Here is a 24,747-nt window from a genome sequence, read left to right as displayed (position 1 = left end):
AGGCTCCAGGGAGAGCTGAGAGCCCCTGGCAGGGCCTGAAGGGGCTCCAGGAGAGCTGGAGAGGGACTGGGGACAAGGCATGGAGGGACAGGACACAGGGAATGGCTTCCCACTAGAAAAGTGAAGGTTTAGATGGGATATTGGAAAGAAATCCTTCCCTGTGAGAGTGGTGAGGAACTGGAATAAATTTCCCAGAGAAGCTGTGGTTGCCCCTGGATCCCTGGAAGTGTCCAAGGCCAAGTTGGACAGGACTTGGAGCAACCTGGTCTAGTGGAAGGTGTCCCTGCCCATGGGAGGGGGTGGGACTGGATGATCTTAAAGGTCCCTTCCAACCCAAACCATTCCATGATTTTGTGATTAGTTTTTCCAGACTGTCCCAAATACAAGATGAACCCAGTTTGGATGAGCTGCCTGCGTGGGTGGCTTTAGAGGACACCTTTCCATCATGGACAAGAGATCTTGATGCCTGTACAAAGACACAGTTCAGCTCATCCTTGGGACCTCTCAGACCCTCTGTTTTCCCAGTGGGTCTTGGTTCCCTGGGAGGACGAGAGGAGCACATCCCACATTCCTTCCTTCCCACCTCTCCACCTGTCAAAACCCAGCCCTCACTGGAAAACAAAACTGCCTTTTCCTGCTGTTAAAGTGGAGTGGGGTGATCTGTGCTGACAGCAGACGTGGCTTCCCATCTTCCCAGAGCTGCTGTTTGTGCTCTTGGAAATGGGAAGGGAGATTTATGGTGCTCCAAGTGACCACGGGCACGGAACTGGGAGCTTCTGCTCCACGGCTCTGCCACCTTCCCGTGCTTGGATTTATCCTCCTTTGTTTCTCCCTGAATTTATACCACCTTCATTTCCCTCAGCTGACCTTTCTTAGAGGTTGCAGAGCGCTCAGAGTAGGAAGAGGGTGATTCCTGGTGAATTAGTGCCTATAAATATTCACAGCTCCTGACTCCCCATCTGTGAGCTTCAGAAAAACGTGCCCTTTCTGTCAGGATGCTGATGGGAATCTTTGGACAATGCTCCCTACTGTAGCACAGGTCTTTGCAAGCCTGACTTGGGCAAACCCTGGGAGTTTGTGTGATATCAAAAAGGAATTATCTCTCTCCAGCATTTTGACTTTGCCCCTGACCTGAGAGCTCCTGCTTCCTTCCACTCCCTCCAACCACCACTTGATTGTGGGCCCTTCGTCTGTCTTTTCATCTGTCACCTTCTTTCCTTTTAGCTTTAGTATTTCCCTGTTTTCCTTCTCTTTTATCTCCTTTGAAAACCTTTTACTACTCCTGTGGTGTCCCCTCAGCCTCTCCTGTCCTTTTGTCTCCAACTTTTGCTCTCTGCTACAACATTTTGAAGATGTTTTTTACCATGAGGGTTGGAGAGGCCCTGGCCCAGGTTGCCCAGAGAAGCTGTGGCTGCCCCTGGATCCCTGGAAGTGTCTAAGGCCAGGTTGGAGCAAGCTGGGCTAGTGGAAGGTGTCCCTGCTCATTGCAGGAATTTGGAACCGGGTGATCTCTCTTCCAACCCAAACCATTCCATAATTCTCTGATTTTGGATACTGTCCATCTCCAACACCTCCCCATGTTCTACTTTGTTACCAGGATATGAACTGGTATTTATTTCCCCATCCTCACAGTCCTTGGCAGCTCTGTCAGGAGAGGTTGTCTCTGTCCACCCCTGATTTTGTTGGAGGAATTTTAGGAGCTCCCAGTTCCTCAGCTCTGCACCACCTTCCCTTCCCACCCATCGTGGACACACAGTATTGATGCTCATCAACCTTTGCAACCCAAATTAGAATCCCAGAATGGTTTGGGTTGGAAGGGACCCTAAAGCCCATCTCATTCCACCCCCTGCCATGGGGACACCTCCCACTATCCCAGGTTGCTCCAAGCCTTGTCCAACCTGGCCTTGGGCAATTCCAGGGATGGGGAGTCCACAACCTCTTGAGCTGGTGTGAGATGTTCACAGTCCACTTTTTCTAGTATTTTAATGAAGAACTAAGAGACATCCATTGTGCATCTCAGGTTATGGGTTTGGGAACCCGTGGAGATCCATAACTTGAATTTTAAGCCTCTCCTATGGATCGTGTGCCAGATTTCATGGCCCAGTTCCTTCCTGAAGAGCTTCTTTTTCTTCTACTTGGAAACATCTCATGGTCCACCACGGAGAAGTTCCTCCCTGTGGGTGCTCCTCAGCCCTGCCAGCAGGTCCTCACAGCCCCTGGGAGCACTCGTTTCTCTGCAGTGACAACTCTTCAGACTCAGCTTTGTTCCAGCAGGGAAACAAATGATGGAGAGGGATAGAAGTTTTTCTTTAATCTGACCCAGTTCAGGGTATTTTGGGTGACTCCTCCCTCTTCCCACAACTCTCTGGAATTACCCAGATGGGAATGAGCTTTGGTAATTCAGTCTGTGATGGGGAACAGCTTCAAAGTGGGGTTGTGTGGGAATGGTGTGAGTGAAGGATAAGCTCAGTGTGGAAACTGAGTGAAGTAGAAGCTCAGTGTGGAAATTGAGACCTTCTCTCTGTTCCTCTTGCCTCAATTCCTACCCATCATCTCCCACCTCTTTTCCTCACAAACTTCTCCAGAGTCCACACAGAGATTTATTCTCCAGCTTCAGTATCCTCAAGGTGTCACTTTGTCCCTCTGGATGAGGAACAAGACGTCCCATCGCTTGGCTTTTCTAGGATAATCTTCCAAGAGTTTATCTAAGGAAGATGACTTTGAGACCTACATCCTTCCGTGAGGAATTCCGAGATGGTTTTTCCCCAAAAACTTGTCCGACCACCAGCACATTGTCTAGGTTCCCTTCCACAGGAGCTGCTGGAACTTCGATCCCGTGGCTCCGCCGTCGGGAATTCTGATGGTGTTGTGTAAATCTTCCCCTGAAATGATGTTTTTGAGGAACGAAGCCGCCAGCTGTGCCACTTTGAAGCCCCGGGACGTGCCAGGCCCCGTCCTCGCGCGCGGAGCCGCGTTTGGGGGCACACAGGAGGTCCCCCCGCCCGCCATCGTTCCTTTACAGTGGATGTCTCTTTTCTGGTGGGCGTTTGAACTCTTTATTCTTTGTCCATTGTAAAGGGCTTAACGGTTCCTGTGCCTTGATTCTTTCATCAGTGAAATGTTTTGGAAGAGAGGTTAGAGTCCCCCTGTGACCTGCCCTGGGTGGCCCAAGCCTGTAGCCCTTGCAAAGACATTACTTTTTTGGCCTGAACACAAACCCCTCAAACCTTTAGCCTGGCTAAATGCTTTGTACAAACAGCCGCATACTGATCTGCTCTATTCTCCTGTGATTTTCTGCTCAAGGGGCTGTACTGTGGGTTGCTTGCTATGTTTGCCACTTGCCTTGGTAGTGAAGACGGAACAATAAACAAATCCGACAGTACTGAGGCCAACACTGTGCTTTGGTTGTTCCGAGAAAATTATCCTGAAATCTGGTTGAAGAGATTAAAACCAAGAAGAACTGGCTGTGTCTCTCCTCTAAAGCTCCGTTCTCTTCTTTGTTTCTTCTTTTTTTTTTTTTTCTTTCCTCCCCCTTTAAGACTTCGTTCATTCCTCCTTCAGACTAAGTTGGTGGCATTGGTATGTAAAGTGTGACCTACGATCACAGGAGTACGGCCGTGGGGTGAAGCGTTGCGTTCATTCCTGCCCGGGCTCCTCCCGGCCAAGGGCTGGAGCGGCTTTCTTGGAGTGTCTGGGCCATGTTCTCCCTCTCATTTCTCCTCTAACGCGAATCATATCAGCTCATTGTGCTGGTTGGATGTCAGTTGTGGAATCATGGAATGGTTTGGGTTGGAAGGGGCCTTAAAGATCATCCAGTTCCAACCCCCTGCCATGGGCAGGGACACCTCCCACTGGAAGGTTCCAGTACATCATTAATTCAGTAGAGACTCTTCTTTTAGTGAGAATTGCTCTTCAAACAAGTGTTGGTTCAATGTTGGACCATCATCATGTGCTGTGGGGAAGAGCAGTGTCACTCCACAGCTCTCCCAGCCTTCCTCCCATATGATTCCTGAAGAATCACAGAATCACAGAATGGTTTGGATTGGAAGGGACCTTAAAGATTCCAACCCCCTGCCATGGGCGGGGACACCTTCCACTAGCCCAGGTTGCTCCAATCCCCATCCAGCCTGGCCTTGGACACTTCCAGGAATGGGGCAGCCACAGCTGGGAACAATGAGAAGGGACGATGGCAAGAGACAGCTAAAGGTGAGCTGCTGACAAGCAACCACATCTTGAACTGGAATCTCTCTTGGGTTGCTCATGAGCAGACGACAACAGTGACAAATTCACGGGTGTTGTGGAAACATCCCCAGTCACAGCCGCTTTTTCATGAGGGTTTGACGTTCATGCTTTTGGGAGGATCTTAAATTTCACAACTCCCTGTGTGCCTCTCAGTCGATTCCTACCAGCTGCAAAGCCCTTCATCCAAAATAGAAAACCCGCTTTCATCGCGGCCCTTTCAGGGTTTGCTTCCCAGTGTTCCTCCAGATATAATCAGGAACATGATGTGACCCTGTCCTTGGATGGTGGGACACTGGGACTGGATACCTCAACCCAGGGATGTCTGAGCCACCCAGGGGAGTTTCATCCCTTGGGAAGATGCTCCAACACTGTTTCTCACATCTAAATATTTTTAGCTACTCAGGTATGTGCTTTTCCAAAGTGGAGCTGGTTTAGGATTGATGTGGCTTTGGGGATAATTTTTCCAGATGAGACAGTGGGGTGCAGAGGGAATGTGTGAGGATGATTTATCCCTTGCAGATCAGAGGCAGAAGGCTTGGGTTAGTCCTCCCTTGTGTGTGTGCTGGCTCGGGTAAGCTGCAGGCAAGTTTTACAGCCAACATACATTAAAATCCCTTTACAGTTAGAATTAATTAAACCAGTTTTCTGAGGGGTAAATGTAAACTCCCTGTGTCCTGAATATTGCAGGACTGGGCAGTGAAACTGGCTGGAAGCTGAACAGCTCCAATCTCATGGAATCATGGAATGGGTTGGGTTGGAAGGGACCTGAAAGCTTATCTCATTCCAACCCCGTGCCACGAGCAGGGACACCTTCCATTATCCCAGATTGCTCCAAGCCCCTTCCAACCTGGCCTTGGACACTTCCAGGGATCCAGAGGCAGCCACAGTTTCTCTGGGCAACCTGGGCCAGGACCTCCCCACTCTTCCAGCTGACAATTCTTTCCCAATAATCTCTGTCCAGTCCTATCCCGTGCAAAACTCTGCAGGCACAACCACGGATGGTTCCTCCTGACTCTGATTTGTGCTTTTCCTATCCAAAACCTAGATGGGAGTGATCCCATCCCTAATTTCTCCTTGTATATTTTCATTATTCCTCTCGACTAGCAAGGTGGGATAAAAGTGCTGGTTTTCCAGGCGTGTTTGCTGCTGTCCTGCAGCAGTTCTCACTTGACTGATCACCGCGAAGATGAGCGATGGCTCCAATCTCAAAGCTCTTCTGGCATCTGAGACTATTAAAAGGCAGAGCTGTGGGTGTCTGAGAAGTGGCCACAGTGCCCCTGGAGGTACCTGTGTCTGTGTTGAAGGATGTTCTCCATCCCAAGGTTTTAATGGAAGGTGGAGCAAGAGAAAGTTGACGAATAACCCTTCTTTGCTTCCCAGAAATAAGGGCTGAATCCTGGTGTCTAATTCATTAATCTTCTCGTTAGAGCCATGGGGCTGCTCCTGGGATGGGGCTGCTCTAGGAAGTCTTTCAAAATAGGAATGTGATGATTTATTTTCCTTCTTCTGTGGCATTTACTTGATAGGTTTTGGAAGGAGAAGCGTTCAAGGAGAAGACCATCTGGCACGAAGTGACTTTGTCCATTAGTCCCTCTGATTAGCCACGGAGACAAAAGGCAAAATCCTCCTTCCTTGTTGTCGAGCCATCCTTAACCCTCATCCTTGTGGAGCTTTAGGAGTTGTTCTGAGGATCTCTGTGGAGTAAAAAGCAGGATAGTTGGGCAATAATGGGCCATATAAGTGTAAAATCTATGTGCTGGTGTATATTTTCCTCTCCCTTCTTCCTTGTCACTCAATTTCATCCCGAGAAAACGTTTCATTCCATGTGCAGCATCTCCAGGGCCGAGGGCAGACGCTCCCTCTCGAGTCTTTGGCGACGTCGAGTTGTGGCTTCACAAACAAAGCCCCCTGGGTGCTGAAAGGAGCAGAGAGGAGATAAAGCTGTAACCAGAGAGGGTGAAAGCGAAGTGAAGTCGGGCAAAACCAACTTTGGGCGCGTCGTCAAAAGGCGCCCTCGGATACGTGTGGCCGTTGGCTCCGCGGGCACCGCCGAGCAAAAGCCGCTAAGAGCCATGGAAGGACTAAAGTCCTCTGACACGGCTTCATTCAAGTGGGTTTAGGTTTGGCTTAAAGGATGGATTAGAAGGAAAAACGAATGACCAGAGTATGAAATTTTGGCCAGGTTGCACTGGGGAAGGAGATAAATGTGGCCCTTGGGAATATTCTCTTCGCCTCGGAAGCCAATGTTATTGTGTTGTCAGATGTCTTCATCCACCAGGAATCAACGTGCCACCCAACGGTTCTTCCCGAGAGCGCGCCGCCACCAGATCATGCAAATGATCCGCTGCCCAGTAATTAATGGTGCTGCCGGGCATATTTTTTTGATGAATGCTCATGGGGCCTGGTGACAGGCGTGAAATTAGAAAATTCCTTCAGCGCCCTAAAATATAAATAGCTTTCGGAACTGAAAAGGAGTTTTCACAGCTGAAGATTTTATTGTGTCGAGAGGAAAAACTTTTTCCACCCCCCCGTCCCCCCTCTTTCTTCTGGGCGAGTTGTTTGTCCGTTCACAAAACAAATACTCTGGAGCCCAGTGCGGCTCATGGGAATAAATTTCAGGTCGAATTAGTACAGTTTCCTTGCTGTCAGGACGGTGGAATTAATGGTGTTTTGATGACACGAATTTTGAAGGGCGAACAAAGACGCTGAAGGGAGGGAGACATGACTCCTTAGAAGCGCAGTCCTCCTCTCCCCCAGCCTCTCTTGTCTTCCCTGTCATCCGTCTGCCAATCTCCCTGTCCATGGTTAGTTAAAGGCGCTTTTTATCCTCTTTTCTTTCCCACAGAGTTTGCCAGATCCGGCCCAGTGCCTGGGTTCCAAGGGGACACGCTGCAGTTGGCCTTCATCGACTTGAGACAAGTAAGTCTTTGTGTTTTTGTTTTTTGTTTTTCTTTTAAGATGTGTGACTGAAGACCATCAGGTCTTAAGGGAAGGGGAGAGGAGGGGAAACGGCGTCAGTGATTTACGCCAGAGACCTATATTTCCCCCCTCCTCCTCCTCTCCTCTCTTGAAGCCACCTCCTTATTGAGCCCTCTGGGGCTCCTGGAGGTGGTGGAGGTGAAAAGGGCTGGTGGGATGAGGGTGAGGAAGAAAGCCAGGCCTGACCCTGGGCCGGTGGGGCCCATTGTGCTCCCGTTGGCTTCTGCGGCCGCGGCGCGGAGGGAACGCGGCGGCTCCGCGGGTGGACGCCGAGCAGGTGGTGGAACAGAGAGAGCAGTGATGCAGAGCCCGCCCGCCTCGGGGACTTTTGTTCCCAGATAATGCCCCCAGAGGCGTTTGGGAGGGCAGGGGGGATTTGCATTCCCCTGTGTCCGTGCCCCTTCGGAGGTTGTGGCCCTCTCTGGCTCGGCCACCCCCCCCTCCCCGGTCCCCTCTTCCCCGGCCATGAATGACAAAGTGGCTCTTGGGGAAGGTGACTGGGGAAGGCTCCACCCATCGGTGGCCACCTCTGGAGGGGGCCCCGTTAGAGCCAAGTTGACCATAGCAGGTAGTGAGGCATCTGTGGGGCTTGGCAAGCCAGTTTAGGGAAAAGGGCCATTCTGGGGAGTCATTTGTTTGGGGTAGAAATGGGCATTATTGATACACTAGGCTGGGGGGAAAAGTGAGGTGGTCCTGTCATCTCTTGGCACCGAAGATGGATGGGTTGGATAGAAAGTCTGAATGAAGTAAGACTCAATGACTGATGCTTCTCTCCTATTAAAACAATCTTTTTTTGTCTGTTAAACCCCCCTGGCTTTGTCCCTCCTGCCATCATGATGCAGTGCCTCTTGTTTTCAGGGTTGACGTAGCTTGCATTCTGAAAACTTTCGGGTGCCGAGGGTATTTCTTCAATCTGCATAATCCCTTGTATCGATGATCTCCTACCACCGGGGCTCTGATTCACGCTTGGAGCCGCTTTTTAACCCGTCAGGGTTTGAGAACTTCTCAGAAAACCCAGTTGATGCGCGGGCAGCAATTTGTCATCCCGTGGTGCTTGTGCAGTGCAGCGAGACGTTTTAATAACGTGGAGGTGCCTCTTTTCGGTCTCGGGCCTGCCAGGAGCTGCCAAAGTTGTTTGCAGAGCGGTCAAAGCAGCTCCGTGGCAGAGGTGTGTGTTACCACTGCCCTGCCTTGACACTTTTATCTTCATTAGCTTCTTGGCACTTCGTTGACCGGGGGGACCCCACGCGCCCACGGCCTCCCGGGTGTGAGGAGACGTGGAGGCTTTGGGCCTCTTCCAAGCCCCAGGGTGGGAATGCAGGGGTTCTGAAGAGGAAAAGCGGTGGCTGTTTGAAGAGTGAAAGGCCTTCAAAGTGCTCAGAGAGGTTCAGCCGTGCTGAGGCAGGGAAATAAATGTGTGTGTGGTTCAGAAGTGCAGAGCTCAGCCAAGGGAATCCACCTTGGGGGAGGAGAAGGCTGAGCCTGCTCCTCTGGCAGATGGTCTCCTTTGTACATGGAGGTTTTCCTCTTTGTTTGGGAAGGGAATCCCAACTTTTTTTTATTGTATTTAGAAGTATATCTGAATTTCAAGGCCAGGTTGGATGCACTCAGAGCAGCCTGGTCTGGTGGAGGGTGTCCCTGCCCATGGCAGGAGGTTGGAACTGGATGATCTTGAAGATCCCTTCCAACCCAAACCATTCTATGGTATTGTGAGGAGAAAGGCAAGATGCTTTTGCCTGTGGACTGTCAGGTGAAGACAGGCAGGGTCTTCTGGATCACAGGGATGCTTGTTGATGCCCAGTGTTGTACAGATAATGGACAACACCTCATTGATCCAAGCAGAGAAGATTCCACCTGTCACTGCCTTGTCAAGTTTAGCAATAGCATGGAAAAGGTGAGATAGTTCCAAGATCTCCTGGTCCTGACAGTGGCCTGTGGGTCACCCAACTCCATCCATGTGAAGCTCTGTTGGCTCCTTTGTGGCCATCAGAGCCCCAGTGCTCCCACCACCGTGGTGCTTCTTGCTGGACTGCAGTTCCAGCTTGGAGCAGGGCACAGCTGGGAAGGTGGATGGATGAAAGCACGACAAGGAGAGGTCTTTGTTTTGTTCTTCAAGTTGGTTTTAATTTGTTCTGTTTGTACATTGTGTTCTCTGTCTTTTAAGCCACCGAATTAAACTGAAATAAGGCAGGTTTAAATTAGATCTCGGGAAGATGTGAGGGTGGGGAGGCCCTGGCACAGGTTGGGCAGAGAAGCTGTGGCTGCCCCTGGATCCCTGGAAGTGTCCAAGGCCAGGTTGGAGCAACCTGGGCTAGTGGAAGGTGTCCCTGCCCATGGCAGGGGTTTGGAACTGGATGATCTTCAAGGTCCCTTCCAACCCAAACCACTCTGTGATTCTGGGAAATGTTAACACAATATTGACTTAAAAGATACCACCTGGAACTGTTTGTGCTTCTGGCTGTTTTCACTGGGCAAAAATGCACCAAAATAGGGAGGTTAAAGGGATTTCCCCTCCCTTCCCAACATAGTTCAGTAGTAGCTGTTCCACAGCAATTGTAGATCAGAGGAAAAAAATTCAAAATAATGTGGGATGATCAAGTTTAGGGGAATGACCAAAATTGATTCTTGGTACAGTAAAATATGAAGTGATAGGAAAATGTGGTGACTTGGTTTATGTCTTGAATACAGATCCCTGCAGTGGGAAATAAACACTGAAAAGGTGCTGTCTGGGGGCATCAGAGCTCCTCCTTGAGTACATTTCAGGCCTGATTTTCCTCTTGTGCTCAAGGAAATTGGGAGCAAATCCATCACCATGTGGTGAAGAGGAAAAGAGTCAAGCCCAGATGATCAAAATCACTCTTCCGAGCAGACAGTAATTTAAAAAGGGACTTTTTTTCCCATCCTGGGACAATTCTAAATCCACAAGTACCTCTAATGAAGTGCTAAAATAAACCAAGTTTCATCTCAAATCCTTCTGTAGGAGTGAGACTCGAATATTTAAGGTTTTACAAGGAAACAATGGTTTTCCCCCTCGAGTTTAACTTTGCTCTTTCCCCCTCAGTGCTGTGTTTTAGAAATCTGCACTGAATCTAATCCCACAAACAACCTTGTTAAAATGTGAAATAACTGAGTCTTCCGCCTCTTGCTTTCAACCACTGGATTTCCAAATCCCTCTGAGGATCTCCAGGAGCTTTGGGATCAGCCCAGAGCCTGCTCTTGGAATCAGTTCCCGGTTTTCTCCCCAGCTTCTGGCCAGCTGGGAATGCTTTAGCTCTGCGTTTCCATGGGTTTGTTGTGAGCAAGGGAGTGGAAGAGGAAGGTTTGATGTTTGTCTGTGGAGCTGCTGCAATCCAGAGCCACGCTGATCTCCCCTCACAGCCAGATCGACGCTCGTGGTCTCCTTCCAAGGGGAATCTGTGTCCAGCACTCCAAGAATTTCACTCTGGGCTCCGATGAGGGAATGTAGGGGATGGATTAGAGCTCCTTGCTCCAGGCCTCTCTCTCCCTCTGTCCAGGGAATCATAAATCCCCTGTGTTGAATTTCCTCTGCAAGCGCAAAATTCAGCGTCGAGGGAGATTTGGGGAAAGGCAGGTGGGAACCCACCTGGTTGGAGGGACGTGGCTGTGCAAGGGATGAGGACAGGGGGATTCCACTCCTCTCCATCATTTTCTTCATTTATTTTATAGCTATAACTTGATGGGTTTAAATTTTAACATCAGCTCTTCAAAGCCCAGCAGTGAGGTCAAGACAGACAAGATCGGGGTTAGATGGGATATTGGGAAGGAATTCCTGGCTGGGAGGGTGGGGAGGCCCTGGCACAGGTTGGGCAGAGAAGCTGTGGCTACCCCTGGATCCCTGGAAGTGTCCAAGGCCAGGTTGGAGCAAGCTGGGCTAGTGGAAGGTGTCCCTGCCCATGGCAGGGGGATGGAACTGGATGGTCTTGAAGGTCCCTTCCAACCCAAACCATTCCCTAATTTTGTGTTTACTGCTTTTCCCATAGCAGATATTTTGTGTGTGTTTTCTCATATTGGAAAGCCAGTTGTGGTTGTTGTGGGTTCCTGTTGGATCCCAGCCCAGCTGGGGAATGAAAGGTCTCTCTCTGATGCGTTAATTTTTCTCTTATTACCTCTGATAGAGATGCTTAATAAAAGGTTGCTCCCCTCAGGAACACAATTCCCATCTATCTTTTTCCTGGAATCCCAGACTGGTTTCTCAGGGAATGGTCACGGCCCCAAACCTTCCAGAACTCAAGGAATGTTTGGACAATGTTGTCAGGGACAGGGTGGGATTGTTGGGGTGTCTGTGCCGGGCCAGGAGCTGGATGGATGATCCTTGTGGGTCCCTTCCAACTCAGGATATTCCATGATTCTGTGAGATGTATAGCACTTCCTCCTGCTGCTTCCATGTGGTCCAGGGCTTCCATACCCAGCTCAGGGCATAGTGAAGGGAAAGCCCCTAAAAAGTTGGACCCCTTGACACGACACCTCTGTGCTCTGGTACCTGAGGCATTGTGGTGGTTGGAAGATGGAGATGATCCCTCCAAGTGCTCCAAGGGACCATCCAGAACAACATTCCCACCATTCCTACCAGGCAGGAAGCTTTGGGTTGGGTTTTTTTTTAACCTGTTTTTATACATTTTGCTGTTAAATGTGGTTTAAAGACACGAGAGATGTGAGGAGCAGCATGAAAACAAGACACCGGGTGAGCCTCCGAGCCAGCCCTGACTCTGCTGCTGGGGAAACTGGTTTGGCTGATTTTTTTCCTGACTTGTTTTGCTGGTAGATCCGACAGAAGCTGGAAATCACATTAAAGGGCTGATCAATTAAATGAACTATCCCGGCGAGGTGTCTCCTCTCCGCATGTACTTGCTTGTGTCTCCCAAGGGCTCTGTTGGAGGAGGAGCTGCAGACAGATGAGCCGGGTTTGTTAGTCACTGGATGCAGCGGGGCAGAGATGAAAAGGTGACTCATGGGTTTTTTCAGCTCATTTCTGTGGCTGTTTCTCATCTCCGGATTGTTCTCTGGGCTCTCATCCCCCTGCCCCACTTGCCAGTCTTCGACCTCAGCTCGGCCGGTTCTCCCATGGCATTGTCCAGGTTTTCCTGGAGAAACTGTGGCTTCCCCATCCCTGGAAGTGTTTGTGGCCAGGTTGGAGGGAGCTCTGAACAACCTGGGCTAGTGGAAGGTGTCCCTTGGAACAGCTGAGCTTTAAGGTCCCTTCCAACCCAAAGCATTCCGTGATTCCATGATTTTGAGAAGCACTCCTGTGCTTTTGGGTCTCTGGTCATTCCAGTTTCAACATCTTTGGTGTGTTTAATGCTCTTTGCCAGGGGAATTTTACCATGGGAAGGCAACATTTCCATTTCACATCTCCCTTAATCATCAGAGAATCATTAAGGTTGGCAAAGACCTCCGAGATCAGGAAGTCCAACCATCAGCCTCTTCCATTCTCTCCTCTCTTCTGACCTGCATCCCTTCCCTCCTGTGTTCACCCTGTGTCCTGTCCTTGCTTAGTGACACTTGATTTAATTTACTTAATTCATGTAACCATTTAATTTAATTAATTTAGCCATTGCTCCGTGGTCTCTGCCACATCTTCCTCTCCAACCTCACAATCCAAAGCCCTGGGCCGGCTCTCAAGCACGACCCCTTCCAAGTAGATTGAAATAGTCCAGTGGAATCATTGAATTCTGTGCATCCTTCATTCAGCCTTGAGCACTGAGAGGTGTGAAGACACATGTTGCAGGTGAGCCCTAATTCCTGATTTCCCAGCAGTGCTGGGTTGGGGCTGGTGTGATCCCTGCCCTTAGACAGAGGGCTTTGCTGTTAAGATCTCATCTCCAGGCTGTTCATTACCTTTGTGGCTCCTCTCCGAGCTCCTGCTACTGATGGATATCTCCTGGATAAGGCATCCAACGTTACTCATCGTGTTCATTAAGGTGGTGCCCAGGGGCCATCCCGTTTTTTTGCTGGGTCTTGTGCAAACACGAAGACCTGAAGAGTCTCAGAGCAGATGATGGAGCCCAGAAAGGGCAGGTGTCTGACTTCCAGCTGAACTAATTACTGCCAATTAAATGATATTTTGTTTCCTGACACCCCCTGAGAGTGATAGAGGATTTTCTAGGCATCCAGAGGCCGTAACCACAGCAGCTTCCCAGAAATTATTATCATTGTTATCCCAGAAGTTATGAACGTTCATCCTCTGTCCCACCTCTTGACTTCCACAGACCCAAATCATCCTGGTTTTTCCAAGTGCCAGATTGCCTGGGGACACCAAAGCAAAGGTGCAGCTTGGGGTTCATTTCTGGGGGAGCCCAGGGGTGTCTGGGCTGCCCCAGCATCGTGCTGAGGTTCCTCTCCAAGGTTACCTGTAAGACAAAAAAAGCCACCCAAAAAAAGACTTGGATATTAGTTTTCCCTCTCAAGAAATGCTTGGATTTTTTTTTTCTAAATCTATATTTGGAATGAAATTACCTTTGAAATTGTGTGTAGTTAGAGATTTAGTAAGTTACAGATTTAATAAGATTTAATAAGATTTAATAAGACTCCACCACTGCCCTGGGCAGCTGGGCCAGGGCTGGACAACCCTTTCCATGAAGGAATTTTCCCAATATCCAACCTAAACCTCCCCTGGCACAACTTGAGGCCATTCCTTCTTGTCCTGTCCCTTGTTCCCTGGGAGAAGAGACCAACCCCCTTTAGTCAAGTTGTTTAGGTGTCTCCATCCATCCCTCTCCCACCCCATGGCTCCTTAGGAAACTTGGAAGAGGTGAAGAAATAGAAAGAGAATAGGAAAGGAATGACTTCAGAAACAAGACAAGCAAAATTCTCAAACAAAACCCCAAAGATGTTCAGTGAGGGTTCTTTCTTTGGCCTAATTTCACACTCTTGATGTCACCTGATCCTTCTGCCTTGGTGGTGGCACCCTGGTGGTTTAACCCTGTTGATAAAATCACACCAAGCTGCTTCCTTTTCTCTGGAAAACCACTTGGACCTCGATTAAAAGCTGTCTCAGGGCAGTTGTGACACATCTGAGAAGTAAAAAGAGATGGATTGCCAGCTCTCTTGGGACCTCCTACAGTTCAGGCCGAACTCCAGCTGATATCCAGGCTCTTCCAGGCATCCCACACCTCTGGAGCCGCTCACTCTGCTCCGAATACTCATTGGGAATGTTGTTCCTCATTGGGAACCCATCGTGGATGATACATAAAGCCTTTTTTTCTCCTCCCCAAAGCATCTTTCTGTGGATCCATGTGCTCAGACATGGATTGGTGGGCAGGCATTGCCCAGGGAGCCTTGCAGGAATCCCTCAGGCTGTGGCTGACCCGGCACACCAGGAGGGACATTCCAGGGGCTTGGCCAAACCACTGTGTTTCTTGTTTGTTAGACTCAGGGTTCCTTTTTTTTTCAGTGCCCCAAAACCCCACAATATTGGGAAAGGGCACATTAAGTAGTTTATTTATTTTTAAATCAGTGTTAAGTGCCTGACTCACAAAGGAAGGATCCTTCAAGGTTTGGGCTGGAATTCCAAGCTGAGCTCTGCAGAAAAGGGATGGGAAGAGAGAACTCACAACAAGGAGTGAGCTCAGAGGAAATTTAGAGCCTTAACTCTGATTTTCCTGCCTTGTTGGGTTTAAACCAGCCTTTATACTCCTTTAAACCCGGCCTTTTGTAGTTCAATTATATTAAAATCACAGCGACCCTGCGTCCGTTTGGCCACTCAGCCTCGGAATCCATCACTCTCCATCCAGGAAGGATGTGTTGGTGTGGTGAGGATTTAAAAGTGCCTGGATGCTCCCCAGAGCCTTCAAGCAAAACCAAAAAGAAAAAAAAAAAAATGAGGAGTGCAAACATATTCTGTTAGCACTTCTCTGCTCTGCCTGGGTTTCCGTCGCTCGGGCACGGCCGTGGAAATTGTGGAGCCTGTCGACACTTTACGGGCTGGGAACAATGAAAGCAAACAAACAATCAAGTCCTCTTTCACTGGGGGGGTTTTTCTGGCCTAGACAAAAGAAATAAAGGGCGGAAATGGAGGAATTGGAAAGGGAGAAATAGAGATTTCTGCCTCCTGGTTGGGCACTGAGTTCTTCATCAACAGGGCGCAGAGCGGGGATTGATGTTGGGAGCGAGAGATGGTGAGGTAGGAGATGCTTTTCTCACCATAATCATGGATTCATGGAATGGTTTGGGTTGGAAGGGACCTTAAAGACCATCTTGTTCCAACCCACCTTCCGCAAGACCAGTTTGCCCAAATTTTGTGGTGGAACAAGCAGTGCAGCCGCTCGGGCGGGACCCGTGAAGAACCTCAGCCAAAGGGGATTTTGAGCTGGCACAGGAACATGATTCCATTGGATTTTATTCCTTTAAGACCCGACTTTGGCCCCTTGGCTCCTCCTGAGCACCTTCAGCTCAGGCTGCCCATGGTCCACCCCCCTGGAGCAGGTTCAGGGATGAGCCTCCGGAGCTCCAATCTCCTCCCCGCTGTGCCCTCTGATTGCGGGAGGCCGAGGCAACCGCTCATCCAACCAGGAAAACGGACACCACAGGAGTCACAGGGCCCACTGGCACCTTTAACTTGCTGATTGAGGCAGGACTGATGGGAAATGGAGAGGGCCAGAGGTGGTTGCCCTTCACCTCAACATCGCCGTGAAACCAAACCCGCCCCCGGCAATCGGTGCGTGCCCGGGAGCTGTCGCTCCTGAGCTGGGGAGGAAGAGCATTCCATAAAGAAAGCTTTCATGGAGTTGCCTTTCATGACATCCTACCTTCACCCTATGCAACATGGGGGTTTTTTCTCCCCCTGAGAGCTCCCGTTGCTGCTGTGAAAGGGAAGCGTCTCCCCGCTCAGCTGCCGGGGCTCCCTGGGACGCCCCAGCTGGATCTTGGTGGGTGGCAAAGGCAGCTTTGTGGAGCAGCCTTGTCTTTGAAGCCTCGGGGAAACAGAATCCCAATTCATCCGTGTAATTCTTCTCCTTGGGATCTCTCGAGTGCAGCCGGAGCGTTTCAGGGCGAGGAACGTTATCTCCTGGTATTTTGCCAGTCGACTTTCAGGAATAACCCCAGTGGTGTGATGGACATCTGGGGGCATCCCACAGGACAGGAGCACTGGTGTCCATCAAGGTGACTTTGATTGCAAGACCTTGGTGCCCCTGATCCCTCAGGAATGAGCAGTTTAATTGCATCCCGGACACGCGGTCCAGGAGCGCTTCATTGCCGGAGTCTCCCATTGATTTTTTTTTCCCCCTGTTTGATTTCAAGAGTACAAACACTGAGCGGGGTTTATGTGGAGCTGGACACGTGGATTAAGAGGTTAATCAACGAGATGAGCTCTGTGAGGAAAGGCAGGTGACTGATGTGTCAGACAGGAGACACTGGAGAGGGAACTCGCCCTCTTCGTGCTTCAAGTGTAGCCGTGGAGAGAAGCTGCAGGAGTGGTGGTGGAGCTTTGGAGGAATCCATCAGGGAGGAGATGGCTCCAAATAAGCTGAGAATTGAGATTAAGATGAGTTTGATATTCTATTGCAGTCCAGGATTCCTGGGTCACTTGAGGTCAACATTCTCCACGTCTCTCTCGTGAAAGCCCTGGTCCTTCACAGTTGTCATTTTTATTGATGAGTTGACAGCAAGGTGGCACTGTAAAGCAAGGAACATCCACTGTGATTTATTTCAGCTTTTTTATTAGATTTACAGGATCACAGAATGGTTTTTGTGTTAATTAGTCTGTCCCCCCCTCAAAATCCCATGATAAAAATGGTAATTTGTATTCCAGTAGGTTCTGCTGATTCCAGGGCACATGGGTTTGTTTTTAAGCACGGGTTTTGTTGTGTTTGGGGTATAATAAATATATATATATATCTTTATATATCTATAAATGGGTTATTTTCTGGGCTGGATCTACCAGGGGGGCACAGGTTGATCTGATGACAGTGGAAAGTTTTGTACTCCCTCTAAATTGATGCTTCAGTGTTTAAGTGCAGTTTTCCTCCAGAACAGGAGTGGTACAGGTATTAATTAGGTTGGATATCAGGGAAAATTCCTTCATGGAAAGGATTGTCCTGCCCAGGGCAGGGGTGGAGTCCCCATCCCTGGAGGGATTTCAAAACCACATGGATGTGGCACTTGGGGACAGGGGTCAGTGGTGGAATTGGCAGTGCTGGAAGAACAGTTGGACTCGATCTTGGAGGGTTTTTCCAACCCAAATGGTTCCGTGGTTCTTCAGGTGTGTAAATGTAGGTGTCTAGTGCTGTGACAGAAGCCCAGAAGTGTCCCAGGTGTCCACAGAAGATAGGACACAGGCTTTCAAGGGATTTATGCCTTGCTGGAGCAGCAGCTGGTGGATGCTTTTAGGTGCCTAAAATGGCACCAGATCCTTCACTTGAGGGCCTGAACTGCTTCGTGTGACTGATGGTTGGTTAATTAGATGTGTGTCAGCATCTGTCAGAACCACAAACTGGGGCTTTGAGGTCACAGCTGCGAGTGGAAGGAATGGGAGATGAGGTTTCAGGGAAGCTGCAGCTTCAGGGAGTCAGGAATTGGGAATGTGGTGTCCAAAGGGCCATTCTTTTGGAGGTTGGGAGGAATCAGCCGGGTGGGGGTCGGGCTCTGCTCCCGGGGAACGAGGGACAGGGCAAGAGGGAACGGCCTCAAGTTGCAGCAGGGAGGTTTATGCTGGATATTGGGAAAATTCCTTCACTGAAAGAGTGGTCAAGAGTTGGAACAGGCTTCCCAGGACGGTGGTAGAGCCCCCACTCCTGGAAGGATTTAAAATCCGTGTGGATGTTGCACTTGGGGCCATGGATTTCTTATGGCCTTGGGCAGTGCTGGTGTTCAGGATCTTAGAGGGCTTTTCCAACCTAAATGATTCCATGCTCTGTGATCCTTCATGCCCAATGTTAAACAAGACAGAAATACGAAGAACGAGGCAGAAATTGGAGCACATTCTGGGAATATCCTCAGTTTTGTTTCCAGCTTTCAGCTTGTCTTCACGTTCCTGCCCATCAGTAAAACCAACACTTAACCCTGGAAATGGATCAAACTTCACTAAAGCATCAGAGGTTCAACAAGAATTAGAAATCCAAGGTGCAATTTTGACTCAATATTGGCATCAGTACCCTGATTATTACCTATTTTTATCCATGACCTAAACAAGTGTGTGACTTCCAAAGTGGTACATGAGCTCAGTGGAATTCCAGGAGGGTTCCACGTGCTGTATCCATAGGGAGGAAGAGAGCAATTAGGCTGATGGTCTTTAATTAGAGAATCACAGAGTCATTTAGGCTGGAAAAGACCTCTGAGCTCATCGAGTCCAACCTTTAATTGATGAAGGTTGAGGTGGTCTGGCCACCAGCACGGAGGGGCAGCAGTTCTCTGCTGGGGGGCCTGTTGGAGGATCTGGCTGGAGGTGGAGCTGGTCAAACACACCCAGATGTTGCACCAGGACCTCTGAACAGGTTTGGAGACTGGACAGAGTGAGGGCAGGTTCCTTCTGCATCAGGAGGACTTCCTGAACTTCCAGGGCTGTCAGGAATGCAGGGGGTGAGAGGAGCAGGACCTCTGTGTGTGTGTGGAGATGGAAGTGGACCCCTGAGGAGTTTCTGCTGTGCTGGAGGGTGTGTTGGTTGTGCTCTGACACAGCTCAGGGGCATCACGGGATGAAGGCGAGGGGCTGGAGCGTGTCCAAGGAAGGGAATGGAGCTGGGGAAGGGGCTGGAGCAGCAGGAGCAGCTGAGGGAGCTGGGGGAGCTCAGCCTGGAGAAAAGGAGGCTCAGGGGGGACCTTCTGGCTCTGCAACCCCCTGACAGGAGGGGGAGCTGGGGGGGGTCGGGTTCTTTTCCCAAAAAAACAAGCATAGGACAAGAGGAAACAGCCTCAGGTTGCACCAGGAGAAGTTTAGGTTGGATATTGGGGAAAAATTCCTCATGGAAAGGGTTGTCCAGCCCTGGCACAGCTGCCCAGGGTAGTGTTGGAGTCCCCATCCTTGGAGGGATTTAAAATCCCTGTGGATGTGGCCCTTGGGGACGTGGGTCAGTGGTGGCCTTGGCAGTGCTGGGGGATGGTTGGACTGGATGATCTTAGAGGTCTTTTCCAACCTAAATGATTCCATGATTCCATGCCACGTTGTTTGCAGTAACTCCTGAGGTGAAGTCGAGTGACTTCATTTTACAGCTCAACCCTTTCCCCACTGAGAGGAGTTAAATTAAAGGATCTCCATGGGCAGTTGAGGTTCCAGCTGAGCTGAGCTTTCCTCTGGAAATGGTTGTGGCATTTCCATGGCTTCTGATGAGTCCCAGCTTGTGTCTGACTTGGCTCGGCTGAGGTTCAGCAGTGGGAGAACCGTGGAGTCTTCACCTCCCACTCCCTTGGGATCGTTCCTGGCGAGATGCAAACACCTCTCAGCCCACGTGTCTACAGGAGGCCCTTCTGATGGACACAGGAAGGGTGGCTGATTCCCCTTGGTCCAAAAACACGGGTTTTAATAGTTTTGAACCTCTGACTCATCCGCACCGAAAAGCAGGAATGTTTGGATGGTTCCCACAGGGCTGAGCGGGGTGGTTCCCACCATCTTCCCGTGTGTGCAGACAGATCAACCCCAAAGGTGGAGGAAGACGGGTGGGGGAAGGGTGGCAGAGGACTCCAGACGGTGTTTGTTGTATTTAACTCTAAGCTGCTCGTTTGGTCCCTGTTTTTCCTGGATGCTTTAACACATTCCTGGGCGCCGTGGGGGCCGTCGGGAGACGCCAGGCAGGTAAAAGCAGAGACCCACCAGCAGCTCTTGGGGTGTTCCCACGTGGTTCCCTCGGATAATCTCCGGCTCTTTCTAACAAGCCCAACAACCCACCCCAAGAGCAGCATTTATTCCGCTCATGTGCTCATGCATATTAATCTTCTCCCTCATCCGTTGAAATTCCCCCCTCTCCACCAGCCCCTCCCAGGGGGTTCCCTCGGAAGGGGGGGATATTTCCGTGGAACAGCTCGTTGGCCTCGAGTCTCGGGATCGATACCAGGGAGGCTTTCAGCGTTTAAATTACCACCATGGTCTGCTGGGCTTGGCTGAGGGGAAAGAATCCCGGGGATGAACCGACACTCGATCCGGAGTTTGCCGGAGAGAGTAAACAAGCGCATTAGCGGGACCGGATAGGCGGGATAATTGCAGAGAGAGGTTGTTGCTTGAGTGAAGCCATTAAAGTCGACTTCAGGGAGCTGCAGCAGGTTTTAGATTGATGCCTGGAGGAGACAGGGCTCCGGGAAGACCTTCCAGCACCTTCCAGGGCCTAAAGAAGCTCCAGGAGAGCTGGAGAGGGACTGGGGACAAGGGATGGAGGGACAGGACACAAGGAATGGCTTCCCAGTGCCAGAGGGCAGGGTTAGATGGGATATTGGGAAGGAATTCCTTCCTGTAAGGGTGATGAGGGAGTGGGATGAGTTTCCCAGAGCAGCTGTGGCTGTCCCTGGATCCCTGGAAGTGTCCAAGGCCAGGCTGGAGCAGCCTGGGCTGGTGGAAGGTGTCCTTGCCTGTGGCAGGGGGTGGGACTGGATGATCTTTAAGGTCCCTTCCAACTCAAACCGCTCTGTGATCCTGTAATTCTCTAAGTCCCTCATTGATCCCATCAGAGAGAAGAAACACTCGAGCTTTTCCTTCTCCACAGCAGTTGTGACTCCGAGTCTTTGCTGAGGGCAGGGATGAACTTTTCACTCGCTTTAAGAATTTTCCTGCTTTGAAGCCAAACGAGTCCCAGAAATGCTGCAGCTCGGAGGGGAGGTCCCCTGGGAAAAGCAGCACGTGGCATGAATTTGGAAAGGCCTGGTGCAGGAATGAAGGGGAGATCCTGATGTTTGTTCCCTCCTACCCTGGTCGAGAAAACAGCTCTGGCACACGGAGGAAGGTTTCCGGGAGACAGACATTGGAGTTGCTTGGACTGGAGTTTGAAAATACAGCTGTAAGAATTTATTTGGGGTTTGAAGAGCTGTGCACCAGCTCTGACTTACAAGAAAATACATAAATGCTGTAACAGTTGGTGGTAACTGGCCCAACTTTCTCGACCCACCTTGTGTTCCCTGGGTAATCTCGGATGGCGACGGTTGGGTGCCGTGAGTCACCCCGAGCCTTCACCTTGCTTGGGCAAATCCTGAGCTCACTCAATGGGCTCATTTTTAGCCCTGTGACTCGGTTCTTGTCTTTTCTGATTAATTGGTCAAAATTTGGGCTTGGTTCGACCAGGCATGGTGGTTTCAGAGCTTTTGTTTCTGGTGCTTAGTTGGGAGTTTAAATTTGGGCTTGGCTTGACCAGACGTGGTGGTTTCAGAGCTTTTGTTTCTGGTGCTTAGTTGGGAGTTTAAATTTGGGCTTGGCTTGACCAGACGTGGTGGTTTCAGAGCTTTTGTTTCTGGTGCTTAGTTGGGAGTTTAAATTTGGGCTTGGCTTGACCAGACGTGGTGGTTTCAGAGCTTTTGTTTCTGGTGCTTAGTTGGGAGTTTTTGTGTATTTTGGGATGAGATCTCTTGTGAGCAGTGGATTGTTTAATTTCTGTGCCTTTTTTTTATTTTCAGTTTTATTTTGTAGTTTCTCATAAATAAACTGCAGGTTGGAGGGGGCTTGGAGCAACTTGGGACACTGGAAGGTGTCCCAGCCCATGGCAAGGGGGTGAGATGAGATGAGATGAGATGAGATGAGATGATCTTTAAAGTCCCTTCCAGCCAAACCATTCTGGGATTCTCTGAGCTGGTTCTGTCTCCGTGGTGGGTGCAGGGCTGGGTGGGGCTGGGAGTTCCTGGCACTGGAAATCCAGGTTGTCCCTGGGTGGATTCCGTTTGTGCCTTTGAATTTTCTTTAAAGCGTGTTTTGAGCCCGGGCTGGAGCCTGATGTGCTGAATATCATAAAAAAAAAAAAAAACAAGTCTGGCTTTTGTGTTGCGTGGTGTCAGACAGACAGACAGACAGACAGACAGAGAAGGTGTGACCCACACCAGGGCTCACTTGGCATCTCCCCATCCTCCTGTTCACAGCGGCCGCATCTGCCCGAGTGGAAGAGCAAACACTCCCCCGCTGTAATCACCCGAAATGTTCCAGGGTGTAATACCTTAATTTGGTTGCTGACATGAGGGCTTGATGGGGAAATGATGTGGTAATGAGGAATGACAGCCATGGTAGATTGGGATCTTTTGTTTCCAAGATTAAGAGAACCTGAGCAGAAAGTCTTTGCCGGGTGTGCCCCCGTCACCAGGAATAGTCCCCACACGCTGACTCAGAGCTCAAAACCACGCAGGAGAGCTGAGGCTTTCTGCAGATGGCTTCATTTGTTCCCTTCTAAACCTGTTGTTGGCCTCTGGGACATCCAAGGGCAGAGGAATCTCCTGCTGGACTCGATGATCCATGTGGGAGCTGTTCGGGCTGGAGAAGAGAAGGTTCCAGGGAGAGCTCGTTGGAGCCTTTAAGTGCTTGAAGGGGCTTAAAAAAAACAGGGAGAGGGACTTTGTACACAGACAAGACAAGGGGGAACTGTTTTAAAGAAAAACAGGAGAGATTTAGATGGGATATTGGGAAGGAATTGTTGGCTGTGAGGGTGAGGAGGCCCTGGAATGAATTTCCCAGAGAAGCTGTGGCTGCCCCTGGATCCCTGGAAGTGTCCAAGGCCAGATTGGAGCAACCTGTTCTAGTGGAAGGTGTCCCTGCCTGTGGCAGCGGATGGAATGAGATGGTCTTCAAGGTTCCTTCCAACTTAAACCATTCCATGATCATAATTGTCCATTCCATGATCATAAATGTCCATTCCAGCCTCAACGATTCTCTGCAGTATTAAGCTGTGAGTGTAGGACAAAAAAAAACAGGAACCCAACAAAAAAATTAAATCAGATCATATGTGATCAGATTTTCATTTGTGGCAACTCGGAACAAAAGTCTCCAAAGTCTGTTCTTGCTCTGCCTCCTCTTAATGTTTAAAATGTGGCTGTGGGGGGAGGGAATCCTCCCTGGAATGCAGACCCTGGGCAGAATCGCCTTTCAAAAAAGTGTTTGAAAACAATCGCTTCTGCAGGAGCAGGAGCTCATTTGAACAGCCAGTTCTGTCCTTGAGATGTGCATTCCAGGATGCCGGGAGGAAAATAGCAGCCTGGAATTTTTTTTTTTTTTTTTTTTTTGCTTCGTGTTTGAGGTTAGTTTGAAAGGAGCCCGGCAGCTTTTCGGGAGGGCGGTTTTTGTGGAGCGGCTCCTCGGTGGAAACAGTTTTGTCTTTCATATTTTTAAGGTTCAGGGATTTCTCGGAGGTCAAGCCGAGTTCACACTATTTTCTCCTCTGCCCTGATGGAGGGTAGGAGTTACTGTTTGAAGTCACTGGGGTCCAAACTTGCCCTAAAAGCTCTTGGTCACGTTGTCGTGGCCGGTCGTGGGAGCAGGTTGATGGAAGGAATGTGCACAGGTCGTTTCCCAGTTGGTGGAAAAATGCTGCTTCTGTTTTATATCCTCGATTTGCAGAATCGTGGCACGGTTTGGGTTGAAAGGGACCTTAAATATCATCTCCTTCCACCCCCTTCCACTAGCCCAGGTTGCTCCAACCTGGCCTTGGACACTTCCAGGGATCCAGGGGCAGCCACAGTTTCTCTGCCCAACCTGGGACAGGGCCTCCCCACCCTCCCAGCCAACAATTCCTTCCCAATATCCCATCTAGCCCTGCCCCCTGTCAGTTTAAAGCCATAATTTAGGGAATTTAATTATCCCTCTGCCTTTAAGCCACTTGAAACTTTCTCCAAAGGGCCCTTAATAGAAGGCAGAGGAAGCTTCCAGCCCAAATTTCTCTCCAGTAGCATATTTTTCCTATAGATTATCCTCGAATTTACATGATGGGAATGTTCTGCTCTTGTAAAGAGAGAGCACAGCCTGTGTGGGGCTGCATAAATATATATGAAGTTACAAACTTTTCCAAGAGGAAAAGGTGATGTAATGGACTGTGGAAAGAATATTTTTTTTTTTTTATTCCTGCTCTCATCTGATCACACTTAGGATATAAATAGTGGGGAAAGGCACAAACCCATGGAAATGTGACCCACTCTGGTGCAGCTCCGTGCTGGGTTTGGGCAACGAGCTGCATCCAGGGGTGGATTCCAGCACATCAGCAACGTGTGTGGAGCCATCTGTCATGGCTTGGAGGTGTCCAAGCCCTTCAGCAGTTCATGAGGCAAGGCCAGGAGAGAAAAAAAAACAGCCTAGAAAATCAGGATGTAGATGGAAAAGGGGAGATTGAAGAGCTGAGGCAGCGCAGTCTGGGCAGGGCTGGGATTTGTTTGGGCATCTGCTGTTGCTCCCCGTGGTGGGGTCAGGGCAGCTCAGCTGGCACCTCATGGTGAGATGGCTGGGGGGGTTCAGCTGGAGGAGAGGAGGCTCCAGGGAGAGCTGAGAGCCCCTGGGAGGGCCTAAAGGGGCTCCTGGAGAGCTGGAGAGGGACTGGGGACAAGGCATGGAGGGACAGGACAAGGGGGAACGGCTTCAAATTGGAAAAGGGGAGATTTGGGTGGGATATTGGGAAGGAATTCCTG

At 49.9% G+C, this 24,747-nt stretch overlaps 1 protein-coding gene across 1 annotated transcript in view; it reads left to right on the top strand.

Annotated features, from left to right (window-relative positions):
* EXOC6B (exocyst complex component 6B) overlaps nt 1-24,747 on the top strand; it is a 345,342-nt gene that overhangs the window by 260,321 nt on the left and 60,274 nt on the right. Inside the window, exons 21-22 of the mRNA XM_017836875.1 lie at nt 6,425-6,593; nt 7,088-7,161. Coding sequence (XP_017692364.1) covers nt 6,425-6,593; nt 7,088-7,161 — 243 coding nt within the window. The remainder of the gene's footprint in view (nt 1-6,424; nt 6,594-7,087; nt 7,162-24,747) is intronic.

This window comes from Lepidothrix coronata, unplaced genomic scaffold, assembly GCF_001604755.1.
Source record: "Lepidothrix coronata isolate B3197 unplaced genomic scaffold, Lepidothrix_coronata-1.0 Scaffold287, whole genome shotgun sequence".
NCBI lineage: Eukaryota > Metazoa > Chordata > Aves > Passeriformes > Pipridae > Lepidothrix > Lepidothrix coronata.
The sequence above is the reverse complement of the archived record's forward strand: the minus strand, read 5'-3'. Positions and strand labels throughout refer to the sequence as shown.